A 25,416-nucleotide genomic window follows, 5' to 3' on the forward strand; every position below is an offset into this window, starting at 1 on the left:
CAAAATAAACCGGCTTATACACAGCTCCTAACTTAATTGTAATTGGTAAATTGCATTCTGCAGTTAAATATTTAATGTGCTGCTTTCATGTTTCTCACTTAACTTTGTGTTCTCTTTTTCTTTTGTCAGGCAAATGCAAGTTAGAATAGGTTTTTAGCACCAGCTTCCATGTGAAAAAATACTGCTCTTTTGAACTTTCTATTGATCAAATCATCCTGAATAAATCCACAAAATGCCCCCCTCCCAAAAAAAAGCAGCTTTGCTAATAATCAGAAATGTTTCTATATTAGAATGATTTCTGAAGAATCATGCAACACTACAAACTGAAAATGATACTGATACTGAAAATTAAGCATTAAATCACAAAAATAAGTTACATTTAAAAATATATTCCAATAGAAGCAGCTATATTAAATTTAGGGATGCACGAGATTGATCGTTTTTTTGGTTCTGATATACCGATATTTTTCAGCTTATTTTGGATGAGAGCCGATACCGATATTTTTCTCTCCTGTACAGCGATTATAAACATTCTTTTTAAAATTTGATTAGTTTTTAACAAAGACTTGTTATAATTAGTAACAATGATGAAGTTCTTTTATAATAATACAGTAGTACAGTACATTAAACGATTTGAAAGTAACTGTAAATCAACTACAAATCAATCAATGTACTTTTTTTTTTTTTAATTAGAGAGATGCAGTGGTAACCCTAACATTTTATTTGTAGATTTAACATTTGTTGATAGTCTAAAGCAAAATATTTGTAAAAATCCTGGAAATCTTTTAGAGCTTCTTGTATTTAAATTTTCTGTTTCAGTTTCAAATTACATATTAATGAATAAATCCGTATGTATAAAATTGTATTAATAAGAGTCATGTTTGTGATTTTTATACATGTAAGATGTAGCTTCTGACCTGATCTTAATGTTATTTGTGTATTTTACTTTCATATCGTTGTAAGTAGGCCTACAGTGCCCCCTAGGCTGTTGACTGTATCACACAAAGCAGGCTCATTCTGTACATGTCTTCTCATATTAAATGTGGTTATCCAAAACAGTAAATCTAATCACTATTCTGGCAAACGTTTCTTTCAATAATGAGCACACTGCAGAGGTGATCTTATCGCTAACACAACCTGAGCACATGAGAGTTATTCTTCTAATCAGCAAGGCATATCAATATCATTTTTAATATAGGGCTGATGCTGATTTTTAAATGTTAAGCCATTATTCGCTGATTCTGGTAACGTTCTGATATTATGTGTATCTCTAATAAAATTGTAAAAATATATATATATTGCTGTATTTTTTATTACAAAAATGCAGAGACTAAGCTACTTCTTTCTAAAAAACAACAATGTACTTACCTCAAACTTTTGAGCCCAAGCAAGAAAACAAAATCATCACGTTACATGAAACAAGAAACCGGTTAGAGACTCATAAAACTGAATGAGAGAGAATTGTAGATTAGTTTAGAAATAAATATATCATTTAAATTCAAATCAATAATTCATGCCCATTTATTTAGTTCTATATTTGTGGCACTGCATTCAGTGCTGATATTTAATTTATAGTGTTGCTTAAAAGGCATTTAAAGTGCCAGCATGGGCCCTCCTTTTCAGTTAGTGATTTGTTTTAAATGCAAATACGCTGACGCATCTGTACCCAGACGTGCCTGTAGTGCACGCACCGTTATGTGTTGATAGCGACTACAAAAGATTCTTCCAGATTTGTCCCTAGTAATTATGAATAATCTGGAGACGCTTTTTGCCTTGTGAGATTCAATCAGTCCGCTCACAAATAAAAGACCCAGTGCCTCCACGAGCACAGCAATTTCAAGAATCTGGGACGTGAGTCATGAACATCTATAGCACTTTACAGAAACAGTGCGCTGGTTGTGACTGTAGCCACGTTAATTGATTTATTTTTGCATACGTTCATTAAAATGCATTTTTTTCCACTTCGTATTTGATAAATACAATAGATATTATTGCAAGTGCACAGAGCACCCGTCACCCCTCATCTGTGAACAAAATCGAAATCTATTGCTCATACTTCATGTTAGTGATTTGAACAAACCCATACAAAAGCTGTGATGGGAGCTGGCGGTGGATAAAACATCAGAGAATTACATTTGCATTCACATTTATTCATTTAGCAGATGCTTTTAACCAAAGTGGTTTACAAATGAGGACTTAAGCAGGAGTTGTTCACTTTTTGATAAAGCATCTTAAAAACTTTATAGCAACATGTTTGTTTTGCATGCATAATCATTTAGTAAAAAACGAATGTATAACTATTTTATCCTAATAATATGTTAATTTATATCTTTAAAGGGGCTGTGTTTAAGAATAATCCAAGAAGTTAAAATACTGTAGTAAAAAGTGATGCTATTGCAGTGCAGCTTGTGAGACTAGATATATTTCATACTGTCTCATGCAAATCTCGATCCATGATGCCAGTCTGTTCTCTGTTGGTCATTTAGGGAACTGCAGCCAGATATTTTTGATTTACCTTTGTTTTGTTACAACACAAAATGTTTAATGTAAAATGTTTTGTAAACTGTTTAATGTAAGTGTTTATGCTGTTTTAAAAAAAATTATATGCAACACAAAAGCAAAATGATTTATATATCAGTTTAGGATTTTTCTGTGGTGTCAGGGTCAGTTATTAACACAAGATGGCAGCAAAGACCTCATCCTGAAGGCTTTTGTCTTACTTTTCTTGAAGCGTTGGATTATTCCATTCTGTCCATTGGTTTTATTGCCACTCACATGCGATCAGATCAAGTCGCTGTGTGTTCAGGCAGCATAGTTATCTTCTGGGATGCATTGGTTGCTATAGTAAAGATGTAGGCGGCAACACACCGCCTCAACTGTGTGATGCAAGCTGGCGTTCTGGAAATTTGTCCTCTGCTTATGTACACGCTGAACTTGATGAACTCGTGAGACGGCGTCCCTGAAGCTGTGGTGTGCCACTTAATAGTGCGCTGCCTTTATCACCAACATAACGCTGTGCGATTGACACACACACAAACGAGTGCCTGTTCTTAAAGGGATAGTTCAAAAAAGAAAAATGAATGTCTATCTGCTTATCCCCAGGGCATCCAAAATGTAGATGACTATCGTCACGAGTCGCAGGGTTTAATATGGATTTGTCTGTGCATGTTTTTTGAAGTCTCATAGATTTTGTTACCATTTGCCATGCATTGTACGATTTAGAGACTGCAATGACTGAAGCTAAAAATCATGGATTATTGTGGATTATTTAATTCGTAAATTTATTCGTTAATTTATTTATTCATTTATTTCCTCCCTTCACATATCATTTTAAGGGTTACAGTTGTGGGCACGTCACTTTTTTAATTTAGGCGCCTTTTTCTTGTTTTTTCACATCACGAGCTATGGCTGAATATGGTACAGTAAAAGATGTTGATTTTTGCCGATGAAATTGTCAATCAAAACATTGACTATGACAATTTTAATAACATAAATAAATGAAGGAATAAATAAACAAACAAATAAATACATACATAACTGAAGACTTGAAAGAATAAATGAATATTTCGGCATGTCTGCATTTATATATATATATATATATATGTATATGTTATGGAAAAAGATAACACGTTCAAACATGTTAGATGCTGCGTAGACTGATTGGTATAACATCAAAGTACCTCGAAATTGATTTGAAAACATATTGAGCAGTCTTCTCAGTGCTGCTTTAAATCGAACACATCTGTACAGCTGTTTAATGACGAACATAATACAAGGCAGCTACTCTCTGTGTGATGGAGCCTATTGAATGCAGTTCCAATTCAAGAGTTTGTATTGAGTTTTTGTGTCATATTTATTAGCAATATCACATGAGCAACAAGTACAATATCATACGAGTTCTGTTTTTGTCCCGAATAGCACAAGTGCAAATGTGATATTCATTTTATAGTTCGGTAAATAATAACATAATTTTGTTATAATGTAAACGCAGTTATGTTGTTTTTCATAGTTTTGTTTATGAATATTATTTATTAAAGCCACAGCAGAACTGTTGTGCGTCTCCAAGCAACACACAAATTCTGAATGGATCGCGTTTGGGGCCATGTCCACACTAATACGTTTTCATTTGAAAACGTATATTTTTCTGACCGTTTTGGCCTTCTGTCCACACTGAGATGGAAAACATAGCTTTTGGAAAACGCTCTCCAAAGCGGATAAATTTGAAAACGCTGTCTTCAGTGTGGACTGTGAAAACTGGGGCTTTTGAAAATGATGACGCAAATTTATTCATGTGACGCATATTATACCAATAGATATCCGTGTTTATACTGGTATTGTGCACGTTATGTCCTATGCACTTTCACACTATTGTTATAGAGATGTTACTTTGTATACTCTTCATATCACAGTCCTGCAAAGATTTACTCACTATCGCTATTTGCGACACAACATGAGGGCATTTGCGTTATAGATCAGACATACAATCGTCAGTGTGTGTGAGTGGACCCAAATTTCCTGTCAGAAAAACTTCATAAAAACCGTCTCATGTCTGTTCCATGTGTAACATACGCAGTGAACTTTTTTAAGGATTTACACATGCGCAGAGACCGAATTTAACATTTTCTGACGTTTCTGTGTGGATGAGGCACTTTTGGAAAACGCTAGTGTGGACGGAGAAAGTTTTGTATTAACCCTTCATAAAGAGAGCCATTAACTTAATTTCTAAATGAATCAGCAATTTAAATGAATTGAACGAATGAATGAATGGATGACACAGTGACATGCATTTAGATCTTTTCTGCCATCTACTGACAGTTTTATACATTTATACATTTGTGACATATCAGGACACAACTCTGTATAATGACATGGGTATGACACAGGTATTACAAGGAGAGGGTGACTCATGAGGACATAACCCATGTCCTCATTTTTCAAAACGCTTATAAATCATACAGAATGAGTTTTTTTGAGAAATTATTAGTTTCCTGTGAGGGTTGGTGTAGGGTTGGTGTAGGGCCATAGAATATACAGTTTGTACAGTATAAAAACCATTACACCTATGGGATGAACACACGTTTCACAAAAACAAACGTGTATGTGTGTGTGTTTGTATGTGTGTGTGGTTTACCAATACACACACTCTCTCTCGCTCTCTAATTACATATTGCTTTTAAATAATAATATAATTTTATAATAATAATTATAATTGTTTGCTGTTTAGACAACACAACAATAATTATATATGCAAAAAAAATGGACATATGTCCATGTGGAGTAGCGTTTTTGGACTTAATTAGATTCATTTCTCTTTCTTAATTACAGCCTGCCTGGGATCTTCCACAGGCTCGTCGTGTCGTGATTCATCTCTATTCCGCGTTTGAAATGAGATCATTAACTCAATCATTAGCATAGAATTTTTAGGCGATGTCAAAGTCACTCTAGATTGAGCACATTTCTCTGAAAATGCAAATCAGTTTATAATAAACACCCTTGTTTGTTTTCCCTGAGCAAATGCAGTGTGTTCGGGTTACTTTGATCTTAGTGTTGATTATGCAGAAGTAGCAGGACAGTGCTTATTAAAGACATTCATAAGGATTCAGTAAAACACTCCAGAATGTGCAGAGTTGCATTTTGTAAATGTTTTCTCTCCTACAATCTGTCACATCAGTGGGAGTTCGGAACTCGTTCTCCTTCACTCTGCATTTTTTTTAAATTACTATTGTGTTCTACTTATTTATTATTGTTTTAATTTGTATGCTTATAATATTTTGATTCTGTTGACATTTTTGCATGTTTAGTATCTTTTTTGGTTTGAATTAAACAATTTTACATACTTTTTCCTTTACATATGTAGCGTAATTATAGAATATCAAAGCACTCTGTATATATAAGGTAGGATTCAGCTAAATAATGACTTTCATTTCAGTTTGTTCATCACATAAAGCTATAGATGTTAGAAAACTGAACATAGTGAATGAGTCATATAGTGTTCTTTTATGGAACATTTTTCTACCTGTTTTTACTTTTTATTTTTTAAGAACTAGACTTTCTAGACTAGTTAAGCCTATCTAGTGGTGTCTATACACAGCAGTGAATGGGTGCCGTCAGAATGAGAGTCCAGACAGCTGATAAAAACATCACAATAATCCACAAATAATCCACTCCACTCTAATTTACCAATTAACATCTTTTGAAAAGAAAAGCAGAGTGTTTATAATAAACAACAGATGTTTTCAACAGCAAATCATTGGAAAAAATTCAAGTGATTGCACTGGCACTGCATTGCTACCTTGACAATGCAGCCTGTTCATTATCATCATCATCATCATCATTATCATAATAAAATCCAGTAGGACTGCATGATATATCATTTCAGCATCGAAACTGGCATGAATGAAGGCCATTTGATGTTGACCTCTGTCATGCTCTATTACAGAGAGAGCTTGATTTCAGACACGCTGCGTGTATTGAGATAAGCTCATTCATACAGATCTAGAGCTTGTGCTGCTGCTCTTTGAATTGATTAAACATATTTGACCTCTAGTGTGATCTTCACTAGCTTAACACAGACCTCTCCAAACACTGCTGTCCTGATTCATTCACAAACACCTGTTTGAAGACTTTTAATTAAATGTCTTCAATTATTGAAGGCGGTTTAGTGTTCAGTAAATAGTTACAGTTATTAATAAAAATACTAATCACAATAAACAGTTCTTCCTCCAAGTTAAATACTTCATGCTTTGCTTTAATGGTCTGTAGCAGCTTGAATTCTCATGTTGAGTGTGTATATAGTTTGTTTTTTTACAGCGTAACCCATTGAATACATTTGCAGAGCCAGAGCTATCAGTTTAATATATTTTCTTTAATACAACCATCTTTTAAATTTGAACTGATGGAGCCAGTCATTGGATCTTATTCTTGGTTTCTCTTCTTTCATTTATATACATCATGATAACACTGATGCACATGCCACATTATCTGTGATGCCTTTCAATTTGAGGTGCACATTATTACACAAAGCATCCATCAAATCAAGACTGCTCATTAATCACTTTCCAGCCTGCAGACAGATAAATGAGAAGTACGAATGAAATTGCCCCTACTGCCCTGTCTGTGGTACAAATCCTCTGATGTATTTACTATGGCCGCCCCTCGCCTGCTGCTGGGAGAGGCCGGTTTATTCAGTAACCAGCATGATGTTGTGTTAGTACACAGACGGGTGAATCTCCTCCTTTCTATGTGCACACAGCACACTCCCTTCCTCTCTCTCTTCCTCGCTCACATGCTCTCACCCCCTGCAAGTGCACGGAGAACACACAGTCTCTCTAACCGCGCTGGAGCGCTGGCAGGATTTTGCAATAGGAACGAACACCTTGACTTCAATGGAGGAATGACTTGGAGGCGCTCGTACCCTGTTGTCAGCTTCTGAGTTTTTGCAAGTTTCTTTTAACGGATAGGAACAGCAAGAAAGTGACACTTTGCTTTCCCAGGAATGGCTCAGCCAGGAGGCAGCCAAGACACGTTGGTGGTCCCGCCGAAGCAGCTCCACCACGGGGACCATGTGGGTTTAAACGAGGACCTGGTGCGCATCCTGAGAGAGAACCTGCTGCAGCAGGAGTGTCCCCGCCGCCCCAGGGGCCAGAGATCCCCGTCCTCAATGTCCCCCAGGTTGTCTCCGACCACCCTGTCCCCACGCAACTCTCCCAGGCTGCTCCGTCGCATGCTGCTTAATAACAACATCCACAAGCAGCGACGCTTTACAGTGGCGCATACCTGGTAAGGGACCAGATACTGTGTTATGAGCTGTATTAATCCCTATTTGAGTGTAGATTTCATTCTTTCTCTCTTTCTCTCTCTATATATATATATTTACATGGTTTTGCTTTTGTGTGTGTGTGTGTTTTGTTTTGTTCTTCGAATACTAATTCTATTACTAATAATCCTGATTTGTAAGTTGCTTTATATAAAAGGATCTGCTAAATGACTGAATGTTAAATGTTAATATATTTATATAGATAGATAGATAGATCTATTTATCTTTATAAATATCTTTCTATTTATCTCTCTAGATATACCGTATATAGATAGATAGATAGATAGACACACTTGCGATTCACACTCCCATGTCTGTGTTGGGAAAACCCAACACACCTTACAGTTTTCTGAATCACTGATGCTTTGATGGAGGCTTCCACTTGTCTCATTGCCATAGTTACATGTATCCTTCATCTCTTACAGAGGGTGTTGCTACGCACAGTGTTGAGTGTCAATAAGTGAATATTGATTGGCATTAGTAAATGTGGAATATTAGCTATAGGCTCACAAATAAAATAAAATCACAAAATCAAATATTTCACTATTCACAATGTATTTGAATGCCAAAATATGATTTATTATGTTCTTCTCTTGCGTTCCAATATCAACGTAAATCAAAAGGTTTTGAATAGCATCACTGCGGTGCAGTGATAACGCTTAAAGGCACAGATTTTACTACATATTTAAACTGAGCAGTGTGTTCAGTTTTTTCACTGAACCCATTATTATCAGTGATGCTGTATGTCTACACTGGATGTTGCACGGCACGACAAATCTCCGACAGTAAACTGATGCCATGTCCAGTGCAGACAGATTTTGGGGCTATTCACGTCGCGCCAAAAAATGCATGGAAAACGGCAGCCGTGCCACTTTCGCCTTCCTTCCAAAGTGCTCGAGAGCTTGAGCTTTTATGGCATCTTAGCGTCCATGACCTGCACTTTCCTCGACACGTGTCCAACAAAGGGTAAATGGATTTCCAGCTCTTAACATAGCATCCAGTTGCTCTGCTACTAAATATATTTAAAATGGGTATCTCTGTATAGCTGCTGCTGCTGATGATGATGATGATAATGAACAGGCTGCATTGTCAAGGTAGCAATGCAGTTCCAGTGCAATCACTTGAATTTTTTCCAATGATTTGCTGTTGAAAACATCTGTTGTTTATTATAAACACTCTGCTTTTCTTTTCATAAGATGTTAATTTGTAAATTAGAGTGGAGTGGATTACTTGTGGATTATTATGATGTTTTTATCAGCTGTTTGGACTCTCATTCTGACGGCACCCATTCAGTGCAGAGGATCCACTATTGAACAAGTGATGTAATGAATATGATGTAATACATTTCTCCAAATCTGTTCCCATAAAGAAACAAGCTGATCTACATTCTTGGATGTCCCTAAGAGTAACATGTTCAGCAAATTTTCATCTTTGGGAGAACTCTTCCTTTAAAACTAGCTTTGAACCTCCCACTCGTATAGAATAAAAAACAGCTCTGTTCTACATCTGTTTGTGTGTGATGTGGTTGAGCGCCAGATCACAGAATCAATCATACTCTTCCGATGCTGCGTAAGATAGTGTTTGATGTTTAACTTGGCCTTTAAAGGAGTGTGTCTCCTGAGAGAGGCACCGGTTTCCTTTGCTTTAATTAGGAGGTTGTATTTGTGCTGCTGCACTTTATTACCTCTTTATCTCCCAGAACAGTATTGTTCCTGGTGCAGCCTCCCTCTGGTACACACCTGACCTGAAGTGCTTTATCTTTTGTATTAAATTTACTTGATGTTTCATGTCAAAAAAGCTTGGCCATTCAGACGTTTGGGGTCAGTAAGATTTAAAAAAAAATTTTTTTAAAGAAATGATCCTCTTCTGCTCACCAAGCCTGCATGTATTTGATGAAACATGCAGTAAAAACTGAACTATTGTGAAAGATCATTATACTTATAATATTGTAATATATTCCAAATTTAAAATTTTATTTTAAATATTATAATTATATAGAATATTAATATAATTGCAATTTAAAATAACAGTTTTCTACTTGAATATATTATTGTTACAGTCTTTTAAAAATAACATTTAAAAAAATAAAAGTAACACTTTTCTAATTAAAAATATTTTCAGCATCATTCCTCCAGACTTAAGTGTCACATGATCCTTCAGGAATCATTCTAATATGCTGATTTACTGCTCATGAAACATTTCTAATCATCAATGTTGAAAACAGGTTTTTTTTTGTGCAAACAGGATCCTTGACGAATAGAAAGTTCAAAAGATCAGAAGTTCAGGGTCTGTCATGAGCTGTCATCAGAAAGCAGAAGTTCCCATCGGTTGTGTTCGCTAGTGCCTTTTCAAACCCACACTCGCCGTGCACAAACAGAGCGAGCTGCACTCCCATTATTTTACAACCACCAACAGATATTATCCCATCCAGAATCGCTCATAAAACCCTCAAGCGCTGACCACAATACAAAGCAGCTCTCTGAAGCTCACGTCTTCTTCACTGTGGTGCTCTGTGTTACGTTGTGTGTATTCACTCCAATTAAAGCACTTTGCCAGTACAGACCACATGAAAGACATTTGGTTGGCATCTCCAGGATGACTCAGGCCTGGCTCGAGAAGACGCCACACATGGCGTGTAGTCATTGCATGAGACATCTGGCTCCTGGCACAGTTGGCCGACTTTCTCATGAAATTGCATTTCAAAGCACTTTAAAGGCTGAGCCTGAGAAATAGTAACACAAATCGTCTGCATATAATTTGAGAAAGCCAAATGTTGACAAATCTAGTTGAATAAATGAATTGGCATTGTTAGAAACTAGAACAATTAGTCAGGCTTTTGTTTGTCCATTCTGTCTGAGTCATTGTGTGGTTATTCAATTAGTGCTAGTCAACATCGCTAATGCTGTTGCCCGTGCAAGTCCCAGATCACAGCAAGTGTTGATGCTCTTCTAAACATGCCTCTAACCCTCAGTATTACATTTTGTCTGGTATCTCATCTGGTCTTGCTGCAAATGTTTCCTTTGAAGACCCGGGCTGTTCTCCAATTGCCAATAAATCATGTAGACAGCTTTCCCAGAGATTGCTCCGGCTGAATATTCACTGTTGTTTTGTGTATATTGGGGTTGACAGAGCATTCTGGGATGTTCTCCACAGGTTTCTTGCTGCTGCTGTTTCTCTGCTTATGTTTCATAGAAAGGAGGATAAGAAACAGAGCTGTCTTTTCTGTTAAATACAACTTACTGATGCTCTATAAAGAAAATCTGTTGCACGTCAGACAGAATGGACACAGATAATGCTATTTAAATAAAATAAAAATAAATATATATATATATATATATATATATATATATATATATATATATATATATATATATATATATATATATATATATATATATATTCTTTGTAAATAATGAAAAAAAGTATAGTAATACAAAATTGCATTTGTAGTGATACTTTGTAAGTTACATATTTATTTCTTTTAAACTGCCTTTCAAAATGTTGTGGTCATTTAGATTTAATGAAAGAAATTTAGCATTTTATGATGTTACAAAAGGTCTCTTTTTAAAATGAATGGTGCTTCTGTCATTTTAAGTTGTACAAATATTGAAATATTACTATTTTACTGTATTTTTGATCAAAGAAATGCAGTCTTGGTGAGCATAAGAGCTTTTTTTCAAACATATTTTAGCTGCATTATAAAACATTTGATTTTCTTTTATTTATTTTTTTGGTTACCATTTTCTGTTATAATTTACAATAAGTGACAAATGTTGTTCCAGAACTGTATTTAACCAGGAATATTTATATAACTAAACTTTACACAAAGGACACATTTTCATCGTCACACGTTTTAATTATAATTAAAAAACTTAAGTGTGAATATTTGTATTATTCTGTTAATACATTTTTCAGACTTTTGTATCTTAAAGCATTATGTTGTTTTCTTAATTTGCTGTTAGAGTAAGATGTGTTGCTGTTATTAATAATATGTATAGAATCTCCATTAGGCCTCCACTTGAGGCTTTGGACTGAAAAAGTCAAACACTGCACAGTTTGAATGCAGTGCATGCTTTTCTAAAGAGCACTGACGTGATTATAGCTCATGATGATGCAGGCACGTGTTGTCAACTTGTCAACTTATTCTTTTTTGTAGAGAAATACTGATGAAGTTGAGCCTTTTGCTTCAGATGGCTGAATGCACTTTTGCTGAAATTGATTAACTGGTTATTGATAAGCTCAATCATGCACGCAACATCAACACCCTTCGCTGAAGCACGAGCACCTGATAAGGAAAGAGCTCTGAGCTCATGTTTCAGATAACAGATTATTAGTGCAGCTTGTTCCAGCGAGGGCAATATTATAAAGCGCCAAGTCTCTAATAGGCAAGGGTTCAGTTCATTTAGCCCGAGTTAAGCTGCCGCAAAGGTGCTCAGGGTGCAAGATCTAAAGGAAGCATGCAATCTTATCTCTTTCACATAGCTGGGAGAGAGTGTGATGGTCTGCTTTGAGCGCTCACTCTCCACCCTGCTTCATTTCAATATGAAAGTGGACAGCTGCATTCTGCACCGTATCCCAGCTCTCATTGCAGCAGTGGTCTGAATGGATCTTGCCCCTTCAGAACGCATCCCATCATTCATGTCTTCTCGCTTGATAGTCCGCTTCATTAGCATTCCTCACATCAGTGCCGAGCGCACAACATGCAGCCTTTATTTGCTATTACTTGAGCTCCAATGTGCATCTTGAGATACGTCTCCACTGTTATTATTTGGAGGGTTGTGTTTATATATATATTTTTTTTTGCTTGTGGATGACATCCTTGGCATTTATTTCCTAGGCAACGGCGTTTTCCACGAACTCCTCATGCTTGCGCTCTTTTGCCTGAGATCCTAATAGCTCCGGCACCTTAATGGCCCGGCTGCGGCTGACTGGAAGAGGGGTTGTAAATGCGTTCAGCAATCGATCTGCCCACGGTGATGTCAGCAGCGCATAAGAGTCATTTGTTTGTGAATCAGATTTGCCCATGCTGAAAATGTTTTTACAGAGAACAGGCTTTTTTAATGAATCCTTCAAAAACACTCACAAGGTATGAGTTTAAATATGTATTTTTTCACCCTTAATTAAAACACTATTTATTACAGCAAATTTCATTTTGTTAATGTTTATACATTAGTTAACAACACATTGGTATAAACATACATTTAATCAGAAATTAACTTACAACTTTTTGTTTTGATTCATTAAAAGAATCAGCTAATAAGAGTCATTTGTTTGTGACTCAGAATTGACTCGGCAATTGTCTTTTGAGTGAATTTTGTTTTAATGAATCATTAGTAAAAATAATAAGTTATTAGTTTGAATCCGTATGATGGATCCCTCATGGATGAATTCTGAATTCACTGAATCAGTAAGAGTGATTAATTAAATCAACTCAGACTAAAGCAGACTTTGTGTACCGAAAGAAAAAGTGAAGTGAAATAAGATAACATTCCTTATTAGTTGTTCATATTGGTGTCTAATTAATCTTTTCCTGGAGAGGTCAAACTGTTTCGATTGTTTTATATTGAAAGAGGGACCTGATCAATATCTAGAGACCTAATTCATTATTTTAATAATTGGATGTTTATTTATATCTCTGATGTTTATTTCCCTATTTATATGGTGAACATAGGCGTAACATAATCTTTCGACTCTTTGTTGTGGTAGTTGCACATGTTTGACCACTAGGGGGATGCAGTCAACAGCAGCAGTGGACACAGTCTTGTATGTACCAGTCATGACTGTTTCCTTGCTAGGATTGAGCTCAAATCCTCATTCTGGCTGATTGATTGCCTTGTGATTTTAAACGAAACACTGTTTTATATGCTTCTGTCTTTAACACAAAATACTGTTTCATGCAGCCTGCCCTAAAATGATGACATGGCATGCTAAATGTGTCCCCTAATTTCTCCTGTTCGTTTTGTACCTTTAGAGAGCAGAATTATTAGGACATGAAAGTGAATTTGTATGCATCAGCAGAGGTGAAGTCGTGCGTAGGCTGTCTGTCAGGCTAAAGTTCTCTGTTAAAAGCAGATCGGAGCCCTAATTAAAAAAGGAACCCAAAATAAATTGGACAAAAGAAGGAACTAACGATTTATTCGCCCACTAATGTAAAAAAAAAAGAAGTCATATCATGCTTGTGATAATAAGACTGACAGTTAGTTGACACAGGCTGTTGAGCGTCAGTATCCTCAAGTGTTTCATGGTACAGGTGACTCTTTTTTGTGTTTCTCCGTCATGGATTGTGCACACTGTTTTATTACTAATTACATGCTAAATGTTGTTTGTTTAGATATACAGAATGTATTTAAACACTTGAAAAAACAACCCCCTTGAACTTATGTTTGTCTAGGCTTTATTTATATTTTTGACTTTATGATCATTTATAAAATGCAATTAAATTGAATTTTCTAATATATTATAAACTGAATAATTATTAATAATTATACAAAATTAATTATATATATATATATATATATATATATATATATATATATATATATATATATATATATATATATATATATATATATAATGTAAATGTAACATTAAAAGCAATTTTTATGCTTTAAACTATAGTTGAATTTGACATGATACCCTGAGCTATTGATGTTTTCAATCATATAGAAAACATATATTATTATATTACACATTTTAAATATAGAATATCAAAATTATTACTATTATTTTTGTATTCATCCTGTATTTATATTTGTCTATTATTTCAATCAGGTTATGTCCACTGCCAGAAGTTGTTTTCCTTTATTATATGAACAAAATAGTTAAAATTCAAGTTAAAATTCATAGGTAAAAAATTGCATTAATGATTTTAGTTTTATTTGATATGCTAATTATTTTTACCACATAGAAAACAGAATTATAATGATGATTTATGTGCATATTTTCCATATTTACTTTATTTAGCCTGTGTTTGTATCCGTGCATCACTGTCACTCAGGCCAGCAGTTGTTTTTTGTTTAGCTTAGTTTTTTATTGCATTTTGGCCATATAATGCGACTTCAACATTACATAAAAAGACTAAAATGTGTCAGTATAGTGTTCAGTATTTACTCTGTTACTATGGAGAGAACCATTTGACTGAGTGTTTGTAATCACAAATTTGGCACCGACATGGCATTTTAATATTGAACGTTGCCAAGAGACCGTGGGCCCTATCTTGCACCCAGCGCAATTGACTTTGTACACCGACGCATGTGTCATTCCTATTTTGCACCTGCGCAAAGCACGCTTTTCCCTCCACAGAAGCACGTCGCTAAACTAGTGAATGAACTTGCGCTCCCTGGGCGGTTCAGCGCAAAAAAGGAGGCGTGTTCTGGCGCAAACAATCCCTGGTGCTATTTTGCTGTTCCATTAAACAATTGCGCCACTGATCAGAAAAAACCTAGTCTAAAGTCAGTGGCGCGTTGCGCGTTGTTCATTATGCTATTTTAAGGGCGCATGCTTGACCATAATGTATAGCGTGCACAACGCGCATACACTTTGCTCATGTAATCTACACAGATGCAACAGTTATTTTTGCAAATCATAAATTGTTACATTAAAAAAATATTAACACATGAGATGATGGAAATCATTGTGGTGTGCCACGAAGATGTGAAAAAATAGGCATAAATCTAGCTTACAAATTATTCAGGCTAATTGTAGTAATTAAGGATCAGACCTGTTTGAGGTCATATATGTATATAAGGACATCTGACAAATTGGTTTGTCCGTCAAGAACCAGGAAAAAAAAATTGATGAAACAATTGTGGCTATTTCCTCCCATGCCTGTTTAACCGACGCTATTTTGGGTGGGTTTCTCCCATCCCCATACAACACAACTTCTCTGTCTTTCACTGCTCTTACAAGAACATCAGTCTCCTCGGCTGTGAACCGCTCCTGGCGTGCGCCTGGTAAATACGCCATAATAATAGCAATCCATAATGGAACTTGCGCACCTGCTTTTAAAGGGAATGTTGGATGACGCTCTGATTGGTTTATTTCACGTTACGCCCAAACCACACCTATGAATAATGAAGCTACTTCAGACCAACCCATTTTAGATTTGCGCCGGGCGCAAGAGCCATTTATCCCGCCGGGAAAATAGCAACAGCGCCGAGACCCGCCCACAAACTTACTTGCGCTTTACGCTTTGACACTTGCGTTTCAGATCGTTAAAATAGGGCCCCGTGTCTTGTGTGCAATTTGACTGACGTAGTGCATAGATATTCCTGTTTTTTGAAGAATATCATAAGATCATCCCTCTAGACAAGCAAATACTTGTGCACACACAGCGCAATCTGTCAACAAACAAAAAAGTGTTAAAGCATGTGACATTTACTGCACGGTTTGCTATAAACGCTGCTGCCTCACAGTCAAACTTTACCAGCCTCTTTGAACTCTGGTTGTGTCTGAAAACTAATTTGCTATTCATCAGATTACAGCTCTTGTAACGAATGCCACAGGCCTGGATTCGGTTGTTTTAAACACGCTCTAACCAAAACCAAGTATTAAAAGATTTATGGCTTCATTTATGAGAACTATGTTAACTGTCACTGTGTGGTTAGCATGCTAAAATGGATTTCATATTCTGTGGCTTAGCTTTGATCCGAGCTGAGCGTGGCATATGGCCCGACTCGTCTGACACTGCTTTGCTCTGTAAAGTTGTTCATACACTTAACGGCCTGTTTTCTGACGCAGGTGGAGACCAGCATACACCAAACCTCATTATAAAGCTTGAAATAATAGTCAGACTGGGCCTAGTGAATAAGAATGTATACCATTGAAAATATGTTAGCAATTAGATGTGTGCTCATAACACTTTATAAGACACCTTAGAAAAGGATAGTGAAATTAGAAGACAACCAAAAAAGAAAAGACTGAAGTGCATAAAGAAGTCAGTGAAAAGTGAAGGAGGAAGTGTCGTTATTTATAATTAGATAATAAAATATAATTTAATATAATACGTGGTAGGAAGTATTGGCACTTCCATCATATCTGAATCTTGTGACCCATTACAAAATATAAAATATAATATGATATAATACAATAAACAATTGTATTATGTGTGTGTACACATATAAAATGTATATTTATTTTGTTTTATTCATTTATATTATATTACTATATTTATATATAATATAATATAATACCTGTCTGTTGTATTCACTTGGCTGCTCATGGACTCTGGTACGATTTATTGACACTTTCATCAAATCTGAATGTTGAGGCCTATTACGGTCTTTCAGGCCACCTTTGGTACATTATTGCAAGCTTAGTGTGAAAATCCGATTTTTTTTAATTGGCTCTGGCTGAGTATGAAAGGCCTATTAAAGTGCACCAATCCATGTCTGGATTTTCATTTCTGTCGGCTCCCACAGCTCTTTGTTTCTGTAGCGCTGCCGTGCGACGATGGATTAGTCAGGAGAAGGGCACGCGTAGCAGGCCACAGTCTGAGAGAGAGGGAACGTCTGAGGGAATTATTGGGAGCAGCCAGGATGCCTGGACTCAGACTGACGCAGGCAGGACAGCCGATGACGTGGGGAGTGAGAGACTTGGGCTTCTGTGCTCCAAAGCCACCGCTGCATTCCAGAAGCAGCAGAAGCATCTGCTTTTACTTTCAAATCAGCATTTTTAATTCCCCTCTTATCATGAACGCCACAGTGTTCATTAGGAGATGTTTTTCTGCCTGCTGAAATTCAGACGTCATCACTCAGCACTTTGTCAGATGTAGTTTTGCCTTTCATTCACCCGCACGCACACCTTAAAGCTGTGGATTGAGAGCTTTAGTTGTTTTGATATGCCTCTATCCACTATGAGCTTTTGGCCTAGAATGACACAAATGACCACCAGCAGAGATGTCTATTATTATTATTAATATTATTACAGTGCTTAACTATAGTGCTATTGTTAGTGATTATGCTGTAATTCTGCCAATGCTTAAACCTTGGTAAAAAAAAAAAAAAAAAAAGTAACTTTTGGTTTATTATAATTTATAAATTTTTATTTTATTTGAAAAAAACAAACAATGATTTCAGAGATTGGAGTACATTTTACACTTTAAATTATTAAAAATAAAAATTTATGCATTTAGCAGACGCTTTTATCCGAAGCGATTTACAGTGCATTCAGGCTAACAATTTTTACCTATCATATAAAAATACTATACATATCAAATACTACTTTACACTCTAAAAAAATCGGGGGTTATTTTTTTAACCCAAATGCTGGGTTGAGCCTTTTAGGTAATTTTTTCAGTGTTTGGGCTGTTTTTGTGTTACCCAGCTCCTGGGTCAAATGTAACAGCCCAATGTTTGGGTAGTTTTTGTATTACTCAGATCCTGGGTCAGACTTAACCCAGCGGTTGAGTTATTTATCGCGGGGATTTGCTTCTCCTCTGGAGAGACCAGTTCTTAGTGCCATCGAATTGACGCATTCGTCGGAAAAATACAGGTTTTTATAGATTTTATTTTATCTATGAAATCATTTCTGTGCTGAATATCGTTCAATTTTATGTGTATTAGTGGTGATCAAGAAACCGTTTCTGTCGGATGAGTCTGAACTGAACTGATTCTTTTGGTGATTGATTCTGAACTGATTCTGTGCTAATGTTATGAGCCCAGGTAAACCGAAGGCTTGAATCAAGAGCAATCATCGCCAATGACGTCATTACATCGAACGCAAAAGAACCGGTGAACTGTTTTCTTCAACCGGTTTATTGAATCGAACTGTCCGGAAGAACCGGTTCGCGGAAAAGAACCGAACTTCCCATCACTACTGGTGATCCGAAAACTGATGCAACGGCTTCTTGACTAGAGAACGAGTCAATCTTTCGTTCGTTATCTGACTCAGCTCGGTGTTCATCTCTCTCTTAACAGCAGTTCAGTCAGTGTACTGTTTGAGTAAATGAATTACTCCGGGATATTGGTTTGTTTGAACTCAGAGGGAGTGTCAGCCACATTAAAAAAAGTAAACAGATTAAGTCATTTGTGGATTAATGCATATTTGAGACGCGAACTGTTTCAAACGATTCAGTTTGATTTGGTGAACTGGTTCAAGAAGATCCGGTTACATTGAGTGATTCGTTCACGAACCAGATATGACTAGGCTGCAGTGTTTTGAACTCACTCACAACAGACCCGGAAGAGTAGACAATGCTGAATAAAGTCGTAGTTTTTGCTATTTTTGGGCCAAAATGTATTTTCGATGCTTCAAAAAATTCTAACAGACCTTCTGATGTCACATGGACTACTTTGATGATGTTTTTCTTACCTTTCTGGACGTGGACAGTAGACCGTACATACATTTTCACAATTGTGCACAACTCCATTTGTGATTTTGTGACATTTGTGAGTCATTTTGGAGGATATTTGCTTTGAACAAAGTGTTTTGGTTGTATGTTGCAAGACTTAGTGTTTAAATAGGAAGGAATTCCTTGGAGTGTGAATGTTTGTGTAAAGTGACAAGTGATGTATTCTCAAGGAAATGCTGTTTGGTTTACTATTCGGGTGTGACAGACACTCACGTATGCAAGCACGCACACGCACACAGAGCAGCTGTTAGGTGCAATCATGTCCTCACCTTCAGGAGTGGCACTCGCTTGAGACGCTTTCAGTCACTCTGTTGCTAAAACACCCATTTATTAACACAAGTTCAGACCATTGATATGATTTCCATGTAGTGTTTGGAATGGTTGTTAGTGGATTAGTATGATGTTCTGGTTGATTGCTAATGTGTTGATAGTAGGTTACTAGGGCTCAAGTGAAAAAAACAAAACACTGAAGACTAGAGTGATTGACAGTGAAAATGTAGCTTTGATCACAAAAATAATTGTGATTTTAACATATATAGTGGATTTTTTCTTGCAAGCCTCCCATAAAAGCCAGATTTGTGGAGAATTTGTAATATTTTTGTCTCATGCTCACAATGATCACTCTTGTCATAACTTCCTGCAGCTGCTTCAGAGTTGTTGCTGGCCTCTTGGTCACCTCTCTGACCAGTTTCCTCCTGACTCTTTCATTCAGTTTGGAGTGACGTCTTGATCCAGGGAGGGTCTGTGTTGTAGCAAATACCTTCCACTTCTTAATAATAGACTTCACTGTGCTTCTAGTCATTAATAAAGCCTTTGAATTTATTTTTATTTTTTGTATCCATTAGGGATGTGCACATCAATGCTGCAGTATCTAAATGTTTTAAGCAGAAAACCTGCACCATTCTGCCATCCGCGCTCGCAACTGCTCGCACCTCATGTTTGCGGCTGAATGTTCATAATTGATGGATGGACATCTATGCCTAGGTAAAGGGCTCACATGGGCTCAAACACAAATTTGAAGCATTTGAGGAGAAAGACTTGCAATGTGTTCATTTAGGTGTCAGCTACATTGCACACCTTATATAATTTTAATATATATTAAAATAAATTATAAAACATTTAGATAAAAATGAGGCCCGTTTATCACTTTCAGGCACATTCCTGTGAAAGGTATCCATCTCCTGACATGTGCTTGTCCACAGCTTTATTCCGGAGTTCAGTGCCTTGTCTTCATTTCAGGCGGCAAAGCAACAAATTGTCATTATTTTAAGTGTGTGTGTGTGTGTGTGTGGGGGGGGGGGGAATTCTGTTTTATACCCACTGGATGCTGGTCCAGGACTGATGAGCTAGACATTAATTAAAGATGAGGTGAATCCACAGGATTGATCTTGATGGTGCCATGTGTGTTTAATCGAGAGGACATGAATGATGCAGTGGCGTCCCTTTTGTTCACAGAACACAAGATGCTTCGCTCATCAAGTCGGCAGTGCTCATGTGTAAACATGAACCTCTGCACCACTCTTTAAACCATTATTTTGAGAAGTTTATACAGTAGAGTTTAGAATTCAACAAGAACCAGATAACAACTCAATGTTGATCGCTCTGTATTTATCTCAGACTTTTGAACGCACAGGATTTCTTCTTGGCAGCAGATTTTGGACAGTTTTGTTCTTAGCCTCACATGCTCATTACGCTTAAATCAGTTATTGGGTTGAAAGCGAGAGCAGTACGCGAAGTGAACTGTGTGCAGAACTGACTAATTTAGCGTTAAGAATATTATGTTCGGTAATGATGTGGAATGGGTTAGGGAATATGAGCACAATCCAGACTATTGACATCAGCGCAGTGATTCTGATGAAGAGCCAGCTTCTTGTTTTTTTTATTTTGGAGAGGGTGTAATGACTTGCTTTGACATTTACTATACTTTGTGTGTTTTATAATCGCAGATTTGACAGAAGTTGGTTTTATCTTATGAAAAGTGAGCCGAACATGATCTCTGAACAGTGAAATAGATCCTCGTTAGAATATTATGATAATTACTCAAATGAATCTGAGATTTCACAGAAACATCTGTGTCATTCTTGGAAAGCGGTGAAAATCAGAGATCCACATGGATGTTTAATTCGATTTTTATCCATATACTCAAACAAAAGATGCAGGCGATTACCTTGCCTTATGTAACACAAATCACAAATGAAGCTTACATAAGAAACATTAAGGTGAAAGACAAAGAGGCTTTTCATTTCAAGCATTAATATTTGGGGATTTACGCATGACCGGCCCATAGTTCACCTAGGAAGCTGGATTTCATTAAAATCCCATATCACATTCTGAAAATTTTTTAAGGCATCACCTCTGTCCTATATTTAATCTCCATATTTATGATTTGTATATGCATATACACTGAAAAAAACTGGAATAGGATTTTAGTATAGGGACCACTTGTCACTATTATTAAGCTATTATTAACAATTACTAGCATATTATCATTTATAAAGCACATATTAAGCCTTATTCTGCAAGGGCATATTTTAGATCATTTAATTCTGCCCATATCTAAACTTAACCACTAGTAGCAAATTATCAGTTTATTGACTTAGTTAAAAGTTAGTTAATAGAAAGAATTGGTACCCAAGTTAAAATGTGACCCAGTTTTCACTTAGAATTTCAAAAATACTTGCAAAGTAACACATTGACTTAAATGTGAAATTGTGTAGTTTTCATACACTCTAAAAAACACTGGGTTAAAAACAACCCAATTTGGGTTGTTATTAACACAAGGGCTGGGTAAATATAGGACAGAACCCATCTTGGGTTAATTTTACCCAGCAAATTAGGTTGTTTATTTAACCCAGCATAATGGGTTTTTACTTCATTAAATAATATTTACAGATTAACTTAAATCCTCTAAACTTTTCTAAAATAACCCACACAACCACTGGTTTGCATGTTAACTTCCTTTATTTTCCTTTAATTATCATTTATAGGCTTTACAAAAAACAGCCCAAACACTGAAAAAGCAACCCCCAAAAATTACCCAAAAGGCTCAACCCAGCATTTGGGTTAAAAAAAAATGACCCCAGATTTTTTAGAGAGTAAAGTAGTATTTTCTTGTAAAATGTACTCCAATCTCTGAAATCATTGTTTTACAGTGCATCTTTAACCTGTAGGATCTAGATGCTGATGATCTGAAGCAGGAGCTTCACTGGAGGGTGTTTTTCAAGTTCAGGGTAGATTTCAGCCCTCAAAAAAGGAGCTTTTAGAGCTCCGATACATTATTTAAGAGATGAGTCTGTACTGCTTTCCTCACAATGTTCTGTGGGAGAGGAAGTGGACAGGCAGTACTAAAAGGACAGCAAATGGGGAATTGATTCATTTGCGCGCTGTCTGCTTTATTTTAGTCCCTGATGTAAACAGCACAAACGCACTCAAAACCCACATACAGGTGCACAAATATCTCTTTAATAGTTAAAATCAGACTGGAGATAAATGAAAGACCAAACACAATGTATATTATCACGTGCAAGTCTGATTTAACAGGACCCAAGTTCTCTAATGCTCACCGTGACTGCAATTACTTGATCAAAGATACAGTAAAAATAGCAATTTTGGTAAATTTTTGTAAAGCTGGTTATGTCCATGTATGTTATCAGCAAATTGAAATGCTGAATAAAGTTAAAATCATTGTCATAAATAGTTTAAAACCCCTAAAAATGTTTTGTCATTATATAGCACAAGTGTGTGTTTTTCATTGTCAGTTACTTTGTATGGGTTTTTCACCGATCTGTCAATGTTTCCCTAATTCATTTACATGGGTGACCTCACATTAGATATTAAGGAATATAAAATAAAGTGACCAAGCCCCAGACACTATGCTGATGCTGTGTGTGTTTGTGTGTGTATTGCTAATTACGTGCAAGACTGCAAGTAACACTATAAATAGAGCTGTGTGAAGGGGTCTGGAGAGAGGGGTAGACAGAACCCGAGGAGAGTGATAGTGTGTGTTTTTGTCCTCTTGAGTCAGTCATCTGCTATGTGTGTGTGAGTTTTACGGTCTGAATATTCAGACTTTTTAGTCCACATCATTTACATATGTTTCTCCTCTCTTTTCTGTTTTAGGTAAGTAACACTGGTGAAGACACATGCTGTCACTACTGATGATAAAACCCTCCTGGTGCTCCTGTTTCAACCTGTTTTAGACCAGAAATCACTGACAACAGTTTGGAGCTCGATACTACAGTATGTAGAGTGATTGGGATTAATGGATTCGCTTTTCTGCTTATAAATGGAAGGAATGTTTGTTTGGTCAGAAAAATGTTAATAGTTTTTAAAAGTTCCTTTTATTTTGTTAATGGTGCATACAGTTTAAACTTTGTTGTTTTTACTTTTATTAATGTTGCAAATCTATTTCCAGCATTAGTTTCCTCTAAAACATTACATTTGTATTCTTTTTCATAGTTTTCTGTAGTAAATTCTGCTCAAACCGAGTGCATCAAAACTTTTTGAATGTAGCTTTTTAAAATCTTTAATCTTAATCTCTATAATAAATGTAATACATTTGAGACTAGAAATTGTGCACATTTACAGTCACACGTTTATTTTTAGTGTTCATACAGTTGTCGCTGTTTAGTTTTCAATCTTTTGTAAATTTATATTATTTGTAAAATGTTTGCATATTATGCAAAAGTTGCATATTATAACACATGGGTCTTTATGATGATAAACAGGGATGCAACCCCCCTCCACTTTTTTTTCTAATATTAATTTAACAATTATTAGTGACATAACAGGCACTGGCAGGTCAGATCTGTTTTACACTGAAAAATCTAATGCACATGTATATTTTTGACCTGTCTTTTTACCATTACTTTACTATAGACTATTAAGTGTTAATATTTTTTTCCATCTTTTTGTGTTTTTTGGACACAAACCCCTATTAGCATCTGCTAAATAATCTGTGCGCCGTCTCTGAAATAATTTATGAATGGTAAATGGGTTAAGGTTTGCCTCTTATGTAATTTCTCAGATCAAACAGAATCAAATGCCACAGGATGGGGTTTATCTGGGTTACTGCTAAAGTGAGACATATCAGACATTTTCAACCTGTCAGCATAAGTCGAGTTCTGCGAGACAGATTATTGATCTTTAAACAAAGCCTTAGGCTGCCATTTCAGAAAGAGGAAGTAATAGATCTTAGCCAGAGTAGATGGCATATTTAATCTGACCATAACAAAAATACGGCCATTAATCTGTTCAATATATCACACGTCAGAAGTCAAATACCATGTTCACAATGTTCACATTGTGGAAAAATATTTTTTGGCTGATGTTTCATCAACTGAAGACGTTTATTGGCCTCAGTTGTCCCTTAACAAGAACAACATTATTGTAAAGTTAATGAAATTATCATAATTAATTTGATATTTTATATTACATCAGATGGGCATCATTATGAGCACTGTATACTTTGTAATATATATAATGAGTGTTATAGTATTGTAAATGTTTGTATGCATATATATATATATATATATATATATATATATATATATAATTAAAAAAAAAATTTGTGAACATTTTACTATTATATAATAGTATGTCTTTTTAGTAGTAAGGCTTTTTGCTTGTTTTGGTGTGACTGCACTTAAGGAATAGATTGCTGAAAAAGGTTTTTCTGAGAATTCATTATATGCACATTTTGACTGTTTTCAGCTTTATTAGTATTTTGTTAATGTGACAAAATGAGTCATTTCTTAAAGACTGTGACCTAATTTTATCAGAGCCTGTTAACATTAATGATCATATCCGTCAAGCCACCACTTGTTCCCATATTTCTCTGGCTGTCTGCTCTTTTTGCTAAAACAGTCCCTTTTCTGGGGAAGGTTCTCATAGGGCCTGCAATATTTCAGAAATTTGTGTGTGTGGGAAAGTGGTGTTTTTGAAGAAAATGGCACGCTGCGTTTTCCCATGAATCTGACCAAACCACAGCGGCCCCACCCACAGCAAGTGGTGAAGATGTTCATAAATAAACACAAGTGGGATATACCCATGAAGGAATGACTGTGTTCAGCATCTTCAACCTCACAGATCTAAAATAAACTCAAGAAAAGGCAATGTTCCTTTACAGTAGGGCTTGAAAAATTGGTTCTGGGAGAGAAAATGGCATGCAAAATCTCCTTAACAACACAAACTAATGGAGCTTTTCCACTGCATGGTTACGGCTCAGCACGGCCCGGGACGGTTTAAGTTT

At 36.0% G+C, this 25,416-nt stretch overlaps 1 protein-coding gene across 6 annotated transcripts in view; it reads left to right on the forward strand.

Moving 5' to 3' along the window:
- Window positions 1-25,416, forward strand: part of LOC113054721 (cAMP-specific 3',5'-cyclic phosphodiesterase 4D-like) — a 169,097-nt gene that overhangs the window by 69,340 nt on the left and 74,341 nt on the right. The window contains exon 1 of one of the 6 annotated variants that reach the window (XM_026220466.1): window positions 7,392-7,779. The exons of 4 other annotated variants lie outside the window; for them this stretch is intronic. In XM_026220466.1, the coding sequence (XP_026076251.1) occupies window positions 7,496-7,779 (284 nt within the window). In that variant the 5' untranslated portion in view covers window positions 7,392-7,495. Of the gene's footprint in view, window positions 1-7,391; window positions 7,780-25,416 lie in introns of those variants that run through there. One more of the 6 variants, XM_026220468.1, reaches the window with a different exon arrangement.

The sequence above is a fragment of the Carassius auratus genome, chromosome 35 (genome assembly GCF_003368295.1).
Source record: "Carassius auratus strain Wakin chromosome 35, ASM336829v1, whole genome shotgun sequence".
Classification (NCBI taxonomy): domain Eukaryota; kingdom Metazoa; phylum Chordata; class Actinopteri; order Cypriniformes; family Cyprinidae; genus Carassius; species Carassius auratus.